Source organism: Onthophagus taurus, chromosome 11 (genome assembly GCF_036711975.1).
Source record: "Onthophagus taurus isolate NC chromosome 11, IU_Otau_3.0, whole genome shotgun sequence".
Taxonomy (NCBI): Eukaryota; Metazoa; Arthropoda; class Insecta; order Coleoptera; family Scarabaeidae; genus Onthophagus; species Onthophagus taurus.
The window spans coordinates 9,834,311-9,844,661 of NC_091976.1; the positions used below are offsets into that span (position 1 = coordinate 9,834,311).

At 32.8% G+C, this 10,351-nt stretch overlaps 2 protein-coding genes across 2 annotated transcripts; both read right to left on the reverse strand.

Annotated features, from left to right (window-relative positions):
* Nucleotides 1-2,234: 2,234 nt before the first annotated feature.
* On the reverse strand, nucleotides 2,235-3,390 carry LOC139431858 (uncharacterized). Its single transcript, XM_071200074.1, has 2 exons — nucleotides 3,286-3,390; nucleotides 2,235-3,220 (listed from the first exon to the last, which is right to left on the reverse strand). Coding segments are annotated over exons 1-2 (900 nt in total). The 5' UTR covers nucleotides 3,287-3,390; the 3' UTR covers nucleotides 2,235-2,321.
* Nucleotides 3,391-7,363: 3,973 nt separating this feature from the next.
* Nucleotides 7,364-9,974, reverse strand: LOC111422758 (uncharacterized). The gene is made up of 3 exons (XM_023055976.2): nucleotides 9,629-9,974; nucleotides 8,085-9,357; nucleotides 7,364-8,032 (listed from the first exon to the last, which is right to left on the reverse strand). The coding sequence occupies exons 1-2, from the start codon at nucleotides 9,831-9,833 to the stop codon at nucleotides 8,423-8,425; spliced, it is 1,140 nt and encodes a 379-aa protein (XP_022911744.2). The 5' UTR covers nucleotides 9,834-9,974; the 3' UTR covers nucleotides 7,364-8,032; nucleotides 8,085-8,422.
* Nucleotides 9,975-10,351: the final 377 nt, after the last annotated feature.

Sequence of the window (10,351 nt, forward strand, 5' to 3'; positions counted from 1 at the left end):
AACGTGCACGGGAACTCCGTTATTATACGATCCCGTCACTAAATTACAATAAATTTGTAAGGCGTTCGTTTTATTTATGTTTACTACGAAATCGGATTCCACTTCCGTATCTCTAGGTAATATTTGAGGCTTGAAGCCAAGTAACGGCCCTATAGAATTATCGCATGCAAAATTAATTCGACGGGTACTTTTTATTAAAGAATGTTGTGTGTTATTATTCCCCTTAATCCTTATTACGACACTTTTAGCGTGTCTTTTGTCTAGCTGTTCATTCACGAACTCGGTAATATCATCAATATCGTACGTTCCAACAGGTACTATTATATTGTTTTTAAAATGTCCTGTCTTATCTTCGTATTGGATTACGTTGTTGTTTTTATTAACGTTTGCTAAACTATTAAACGTTTCGAAATTCAAAAGAGCCAACTCGTAACTACCAAATTCGTTCAAATAGATCGGAGGATTAAAATTACAAGTCAATTCAGATGACTTTCCAGTCAACGTAAATGTATATGTCGTGTGTATTGCTTCTTTCTCCATTACTTCTGAACGTCTAAACGTCTCTAGACTCTAATAGGTTCTTTTATTACTTAGAAACTTCAGACACAACTGTCCGCAATTTTGATCTATTTCTCTTTGATATCGACAGTAATTATACTTTACTTGACCACCCCTACCGTCTGACAGCAAATATTGTTCAATTTCTAATGGCGGTCTTAAATCACCGTAACTGTCGAAATAGTATATGTCTTTGTCGTCTTTCTTATAGGCGACCCAATGAGTCCCTCGTCCTTTCAAGTTATCCAAGTTAACAATACCTCTTTCCTTCTTTTTAATCTTACTCGGGAGATTGTCTCTCATAAATATACCCCGAAAATGTGGAATTTTTAGTACTTTCGCAAACTTTTCCAACTCGACGTTAGTTAACGCACGACGAGGTATTCGAACTAGTTTTTTGAACTAGTGGTTATACCGCAACCTTTCTTATAGGGCTTATTGAAGTAACCTGTGCCGCCAACATTATTCCCCTTTCCTTCAATAAACAAACCGCAACCTTTCTTATATGGTTTTATATAAAATCCGCTACCTACGGCCTTTGCTTCCATAGCCTTGTTATGTCTTCGTTCTTCATCTAATTGCTCTCTAGCTGTTTTCGCGTTGTTTATAGTTCTTGCAATAGCGGCAGCACCACCGCCGATACTACCTAGGGCACCTAAAGCTGCGAACAGGGGAATTAAAGGTAAAAATCCTCCCGTTTTCGGAATTCGAATAACTCGACCTCTAGGTTCGGAAATTCTTTTTCTTATCTTTTTCAAAGCTCCGTACGCCGCTTTAACGTTTGTCAACAAATTCTTAGCACCTGATCTCGATATTGCGTTGCGAGCGAATCGAAGTGCATCTACAAAAGATATAGCTCCACCACGCTTTACACGCGTTCGGACTTTTTTTAAAGGTCGTCGACCCGTACGATTTCTTTTTCTACCTACGCCCATACCGACCGCTACTTTTGCTTTCATTAAGGCGGCAACTGCGGACGATGCCACTTTTTCTCCAAGAGTAGACTCTTTATTTCGTATTCGTTCTTTCACTGCTTTATATAATGCTCTGTCTGCGTCGTGTCTAAATTTTAAATTTGAACTGACCGTATATGCTATATCGTGTTTCTTACACGCTTCGTCTAATGGATTCACGCCTCGATCTCCTCTCGATAATCTCTTTTCCAACTTGGTACCCGGTCCACAAAAATTATATCCTGGCAAATGAAGTTCTATCGGAAGTTTATCTATCAACTTGTTAAAAAATCCTCGACCAATTCGTTTGCCTGTCAAACGATAACTGTTACGATTAGGTTCTAACAAATTCATTTTATAATTTCACTCCTTCTTCCTTTTCTTCACAGTTAAAAACTAGAAATGAAGCTCTGCTGTTGTGCTTTAAGCTTTTATTCCTTTTAAATATTTTACAAAAACAGTTTTGCTCTTAATTTATACTTAAATCTATTAATATTATTATTATTATTATTCAGTTACACTTAAATCTACTAATATCCTAAAAATTAATTGTTACTCAGTTAAAAACATTTCGATTACTCTACAATGCTAAAACGTTCTTGATATATATTTAATCTATAATCTACATCTAAATATTTTTCTAATAACTTATTTACGTTTCTTATCCTAGTCTTAAATCTAATTCCGTCCAACATCTTTTCTTCCCAGTCACTTATCCTTGATTGTCTGTAAGCAAACGTCCAAGTGTGCATTCGGTACACTCTATTTTTCGATTCGCAAAACGTCACTTTTTTTTCCATTTTATTCACTTCACATCTTCATTAATGCGTGCAAATCTAAATCCAGTAATACCTTATCCATACCGTATACGAGCAGTTCTTTAGTTACGCACAAATGTTCACTTGGTGCACCGTTTGAAGCAACCAATATATTCGATTTTATATCACCTTGCATTGTTGATACCACATCGATCACGCTATCGTAATAATTTTTATATTCCATACACTTTAATACTTCTACCCTACTCGAAACTAAATCGCTAAGTTTCCACAATTCGTGTAACGAGTCGTAAGCCAGGTAAAATATTTCTGACCCCCTTTCCATTTTCAACACTTTTCGTACATTTTCTATCCATTGGCTGCTGCAGGTCACGCCGCTTACAACGAAATGTGGTGGTGCCGATAAATCACCAACAAAACTATTCATAATCAATTGTCTGCTATTAATCACATTTTTCCATTCGTCTTCGGTAAAAGTTATGCATTGTCCTTTTCCCATTAATCTTATAACCGGATCAAAATGTAGATTGGCAGACATGCCAACCGATATCCATTTCGTTCGACTTTTATTTAAATAATATGTACTCTCGGAGAATAATGGCGCTTGATTACCTTTTTGGAGATTATTTTTCACTGCCTCATTTAATACTACGTTACTTGTGAAAGGTAACTTTCCACAATTTTCTACATAATGTTGTTGATTGCTAGGAAATACGTACTCCGCTAAGTCGGAAGCCAACAAATTAATTCCATCGAATACCACATCCTTTTTTCTTTGATTATCACTTCCTACCGACACATTTGTTGCAGTTGTCTCATTACAATTACCCTCCATTTTGATGTTTCGGGCAGGTTTTTTATTTTCACCCTTTTCAAATGAATTTACAGCAGCTCTCTTAGTTGGACATTTGGGGTTCGGTCTGGTTGCCACTAAACATCAATATTATTGTTTACATTAGTACATTATCTACTTGTATTACATTTGAATTACTTACTCGTTACGTTAAAAATCCTCTGTACTAAATGCACCAAAAATCTACACGATATTTTTAATATGTACTAAATACACAAAAACCTTACTCTGAAGCACAACACTCTGCGGTACAACTTCGACCAACGTTTGTATTTATAGCAATACATAAGGTTGCTGGTGGGGGGAGTAATATTTCACATCATTACCGAATATATCTATTATACATGTTCTAACACGTCATTATATCGTGAGACGTCAGACAAAACGCATGACAAATTTATTAAGAAGCTCTTAAAAAATATCTCGCAGGTGGATCATGACTCATCTACTAACAAGTTAGTTGACCTCCTCCTCAAACCTGTCCTCCCAAAAAATTTGCCGATTCAAGAACCTCCTCGCATATTCTTAAATACCCGTACACCTTTACATAATAAAATAAAAAATATCTCGCAGGTAAGTTATGACTCACTTATTTGTATACCTACATATCTCAAAACCGTATACCTTTGTGTATAATAATAAATTAAGAGATATATCGAAAACATTAACAGTTCATTGAGAAGCGTCGAAGGATAAACATAGTAATTGTTTTCATCTAGGTAAACAGGTTACATATAAAGATAAATTTTTAATAACATAACCTAAATAAAGATACATTTTTAATAAAGATAAATTTTTAATAAAGATAAATTTTTAATAATTTCGTCAAAATAACATGACCTTCTCAAGTTAATTGACCTCCTCCTCTCTTCATCGAATCTCCTCCGACCCTCAAAAGAATCGCCGATTCAAGAACCTCCTCTCCTCATCGAACCTCCTCTGACCCCCAAAAAATTTGCCGATTCAAGAACCTCCTCCTAGAACGCAGGTTCGAGGAGGAGGTTCTTGAATCGGCGAATCTATACTACTACTTTTGTACTTTTATGTAATTTGAAAGTTTTGACTTGATATTTTGTAGTGAGTTCACTCCCTGAAGAAGATTCAATATAGAATCGAAATATTGGAATGATTAATTGATTGTCGTTTTTTAATCCATTATCCTATCCTGGAACAACAATTTTTACGTATGTTAATATTGGGACTGCCGCCGCGTTGTACATTTTCAATTTTATCTTTTTATCTATCTCGTTCTTTCCAAAAATTGTTCTGTATTAGATATACACTTACCCAATACGGACCCAATATGAGTTATCTAGTATTGTTCTTTTTTGGCTTGCTACGTTTGCGCCACTACCAGTGAGTTCCTTGTTTATAAGTGTAAATATGAATGGATGGTCTCCTGGAAGAAAATAAACAATCAAGTTTGGCTTATACCAATAGAAATTTTATTGAAAATGAACCAAAAATATACATTCAATATTTATTCATTAGTTAACAGAAAAAGTATATATATTTATTGTTTGTGATAAATTTGAAAACAATCTTCAACACAAAGAGCTGGTTTCTCTTCACAGAGTGGGCAGAAATAACACGTTTCCCTGCGTTTTTGAGCTCTTGTACAAACTCAACAAGGCTTTGTCGGCAATTGCTTCTTTGCATGGGTGTTTAGCAATTGTCAAGAAATCTGTCAAGACCAATGATCGTTCCTCAACATCCCTATTCAAATTAAGTTGTTTCTTTGCAGTAGGGGGAATACTTTGTAAATAATGAAGGTCGCCCAATTTAGATTTTTTAGCTGAAGCTGACTGAATATTTTCACCAATCAATGTCTTCACAAATTCTTCTCTGAACTTTATTAGTTTTACTGGGGAACAATTTACTTTTTGAAAAAGTTTGTGTGTCTCAATAATATGTAATAGAGATATATCTGTTTTTAATGATAGCGATGTAAGTGACATCTAACGGTAGAAAAGAGAAACTTTGCACTGTTAAGTTGATACAAGACAAAATAAGTCGACTTGTCAACTTGGTAAAAATGAATCGTTGTATGTTTTATAAAATAAGTTGTAATAAAACCTTTTAAACAAAACAGTTCAGTGAAACATTAGTTTCTTGTGTATTTAAGGACCATAAAAGAATCCCAGAATAACAGTATCGAATATTCGTATTCACATTCATATACACATAGTTAAGAGGGCTCGATACCAGCTGATTTTTAGAAGCGTGAAAAGAGACAATAAAGTTCTGAGTGAGAAAGAGCAACTTGACAGTTCACTGTTGAACAATAAGTTGCATAATATCTAGGCGAATATATTTAAATTTTAATATTCAATTAATTATTAAATGATACAATCAATATATTGGAATTAACAGAAAATTTACTAAACATCGGTATTAAAGGCGAAGTATACTATTTTTTAATAGAAATACTCTTAATAACATAAGTATCAGTCAATATCTTGGGAAAATAATAAAACATAGTTAAATAAAAACATAAATTTATAGCCAATTAATAATTATTAATCCATGTTGCAAGTGAAAAATATAAAAAAATTCAAAAACAGATAAAAACTTCTAACTTGGTTTATTGTAATATACAGGGTGTCACACAAAAAACGCCCCAAGCTGTAACTCTGTCATTTACATTCCGATTTTCATGAGCGGGTTATCAAATGAAATGGTTTCATGAATACTATGATTCATGCTACAAATAAATTTTTTCCAAGGCCGTCTTCAATTTTAAGCGATTATTAACTTTTGCTTTTCAAATTGCTCTATATATTTTTCTTTATGTCATTGGATAGAGATTGTTTTTCTGAATCCACTGATGTACAATACATCCATTTTGAATATAATTTTAGTAGAGAAAACTGTATATACAGGTTGCCACACAAGAACGCCGCTAGCTGTATCTCTGTCATTTACCTTCCAATTTTCATGACCTAGCTATCAAATGAAATGGTTTGATGAATACTATGATTCATGCTACAAATAAACTTTTTCCCACGCCATCTTCAATTTCTAGCGATTATCAACATTTGATTTTCAAATTGCTCGGTATGTTTTTCTTCACGCTATTGGATAGAGTGTTTTTCTGAATCCATTAATGTACAATACATCAACATTAATTGTAATTGTAGCATAGAAAAACATTAAAATAGTTTCTGAACATTCTCTTAGAGTCACTTGTGTTATACTGTAGTGTGCCATGGGATAAATGAAAAACCAACTTATAAGTATCATTTACAATTGCTTGGGCATTGAAATAGCATTTACTGACTGTTATCAGTTTTGCTTATTATTTTTTTCCATGGCACACTGCAGTATTACAGAAGTGACTAAGACAATGTTCGGAAAATGTTTTAATTGTTTTTCTCTGCTAAAATTACAATTAATGTTAATGTATTGTACATCAATGGGCTCAAAAAACAATTTCTATCCCATAACGTGAAGAAAAACATACCGAGCAATTTGACAATCAAAAGTTGATAATCGCTTGAAATCGAAGATGGCGTTGGAAAAAGTTTATTTGTAGCATGAATCATAGCATTCATCAAACCATTTCATTTGTTGCCTCGTTCATAAAAATCGGAAGGTAAATGACAGAGTTACAGCTTACGGCGTTCTTATGCGACAACCTGTATATACAGGTGTCTTTTTTCTGCTAAAATTACATTCAAAGTGGATGTATTGCACATCAGTGGATTCAGGAAAACAATCTCTATCTAATGATGTGAAGACAAATATATGGAGCAATTTGAAAAACAAAAGTTAATAATAGCTTAAAATTGAAGATGGCCTTGAAAAAAATTTATTTGTAGCATGAACCATAGTATTCATCAAACCATTTCATTTGATGCCTCGGTCATGAAAATCGGAATATAAATGACAGAGTTACAGCTTGGGGCGTTTTTTGTGTGACACCCTGTATAAATCGGAACCGGTTTCGGAATCAACGTTCCATTATCATCCGAAAGCTAATTATCTTATCTATTAGCTTATCTATTACCAAGTTAGAAGTTTTTACCTGTTTTTGAATTTTTAATACATTTATAGGATTATTAGCTAGTATATTTTAAAAGACCTTAACAATTTTTAGTACTAATATTTTATTGATACAATTAAATATATCAATAAAAAATAAGAAGAAAAGAACTAAAAGTAATAATTGAGGGTATATTAAAAAAAAACAAAACACACTTTAATAATAACACAGTTTTATTGAATTTCAAGTGTTAATTTTAAATTAAGTTGCCGGAAACTCTATATACTTAGTAACTGTAGTGAATAATCTTCCAACCTACTAAATTATAAAAAAGAAGAAACAAAAAGAAAATTCAAATATCTGAAAAAAATCTAAATGAAATGAATGGTGTTCCACACAGCAAAGAGTAAATCTGTATTTCTAATTTTAATTTAAATTAGTATTCAAATGTTTGCTTATGGAATAACACAAATTTAATCATACTCAAATCATCACGAGGTCCCATTCGTAGGCTTGTTTTTTGTCATTATTTTAAATCTCACAATTTACCACTACGCGAAAATGTGGTCGACATTACTTGATACCTTTACTTCCGATTTTCCTAAAATACGATTTTCATCTTTACTCATATGTATTTCAATTTGCCTTGCCGACCCCCTAACCCTGCAATACCCATTTGAAGGAGATAAAAGCAAAAAACCAGTTAAAGACGGTCAACGGTCTTTTTTGGTCTAACTACTTTGATATATAAGATTAATTAAAATATATGTCAACGTGGTGGGCTTCGAATATTTAAACTTCTATTCTTCCTGGGATCCACAAGTTCTGGAAGAATACATTTAATATAAAATTCCTTTAGTGACTCCCTCATTTTTGAATTCCAGAAATCAATATCTCTAAAAATCTAATTGCATTTATATTAAAATGTGAATCTACAGAGTAGCTATACTATGTACCTTTCCGACAAGCATTCCTTTTGGACTCCATAAAACGAAATAACACATAGTACGTTTTGTTACATGTAACTGGCCTTGAATTTGAAAATAGTAGTCATGGTTTCGTTTTATAGAGAGCATGTTATTTTCATCCAAAGTGGCAAATTTTACAGTTTTGTTTCGAATCGCATCTTCAGGGCTTATGCTTTTACAATTTATTGGACATTTTATTTCCAGTATGGCTTCAGTACCTATTAAACCGTTTGGACTGGCTGCTAAATACCCACACTCTTCATCGATGAAAAGGCCACATGTCATCACAGATATTTTAAATTCATTTTCAAATGTTCTTATTGCTTCTAGTTTTTGCCATAATTAGTAGCAATATTCCCTTTAAACGTTTTGTATAAAATATCTTCCACCTTTTTAGCCTTCGATGTAGTTAACCTCATTTTACAAATTTTACCAAAATTTGATGCTGTTAGGCGGTTATTTCGATACTGAAACCATAGTGGATTATTGCTTTGGCCCACTGTAGCTCTTTCTATAACATGACGTTCATCGATTGATTTAATCATATTTGAGAGCAATTCTTGTTCTTTAACTTTGTATTTATCATCTGTAAAATCGGGAATTGGGTCTTGTACCTGACCATAATGATGATCCGCAGAAAATACCTTTTTTAAATAAAATTTTCTCTGTCCTCGACGTTGTAATTCATTTTTTCGATGACGTCTAGCAATAAATTTTTTTAAAATTGACCTGGGATCCTTGCTTGTCAATGCCTTCTGAATAATGTTGTAATAATTACTTTTTTCATTAAAAGATAAGGCAGCAGCTTTGCATCGAATACTATAAGAGTTTTTTAAAGAAAAATTTACTCTTTTTCTACCAATAAATTTGCAAACTACTGCATTATAATGTTCGGCATCATTTGTGTTCATATTATGCAATAAGCTACTTGCATTGTAGGTAATCCTATGTAAACATGCTAAAATATCTTCATATACTCCACATGCTTTCATTTCGGGAACATAGTTGACTTCACTATCTTTTGGAGAACAATTAAAATAATTTATTGCTACACAATCTTTATGTTCACCAAAAATGTGTGATGGGCAGTTAAGGATATCATGCTTTAAAAGTTTTATTTTATCTGCAAGATCATTTGTTTCTGTAGCTCTATACTGCGTAGCTTTCTTAATTGCGATGCAAAGTCTTTGCGTGGATGTCATAATATGTTTCCTGATGGAAATGGGTACACAACAATTTGTTGAAAGACTCTTTTTTCTGCCTACAAAGAACATAAAATTAGCATTAATAGCGGATATTCGATTTGTATTGAAAGCATATCACCAAGAAGAAAACGGATCTTATCTTCCCAAAATGAAAATTAATAAATTATTTGTAACGTAATGTTTTTACTTTCTCGCATATACGAAGTATATAAAAGAGAATGTATTGTGATCATGCAAAAATTCGACTTCGAGAAAAGGTGGTTATATTATTGTATTGTAAACAGATGGGTTACTAAGAGATAAGATCTAAGCGATTATGTAACTTACGAGATATTTCACGTAGTTTTGTACCAAGGTTTCTATATAAATGGTTCCTACATTCTATTTTTTCTATACATGCACTACCATGCGGTCTTGTCTCTAAAATCTTCTTATAGACGCTGCTATCCCCATCACCAACAATTTTTGTATATTTTAATCCATGCATTTCTATGCTACACTTAAAATCTTCAACAATAATGTCACTTTCCATTGCAGTGGATGAACCATTCCAGTTTTTATAACATATATGATCTCTTTTATAAGACTCATTATGTTCTGCTCTTGCACAGATACAACAGTACTTATTACTTATGTTTAAGTACAACAACTTTCCTATGCGTTGACCGATTATACAGGCCTAAAATAAAAATATCACATTTTTAATTTTTATTTATAATAAATCTACAATGAAATACAAATAATAACACAATAAGCACTTACAACTCCAGAAATAGCGTTATAATTGACATTGTATGATCGCTTCGACCAAGATCCACCCACTACAACGGTTATACATGGGATACCATTCTTGTCGACATCTCCTATATTTTTGGCTATTTCAGCTTCTTCTTTAGCTGCTTCTTCCATACTTTTTAAGGCACTATCATGAATTATATGAGCTATATTATCATGAGAATTATTGTAGGTTTTATTAGCCATAAATGGGATATCAAGAACAGAGAAAAATTCATCAGCTTGGGAGTAGCCGATTCCTATAGACGTTGCTAC

Coding starts and splice junctions, on each gene's coding strand:
- LOC111422758 (XM_023055976.2), bottom strand. CDS start 9,833: ATGGAAAGTGACATTATTGTTGAAGATTTTAAGTGTAGCATAGAAATG. Junction 9,358..9,628: donor AAAACTACGTGAAATATCTC/GTAAGTTACATA, acceptor TGTTCTTTGTAG/GCAGAAAAAAGAGTCTTTCA.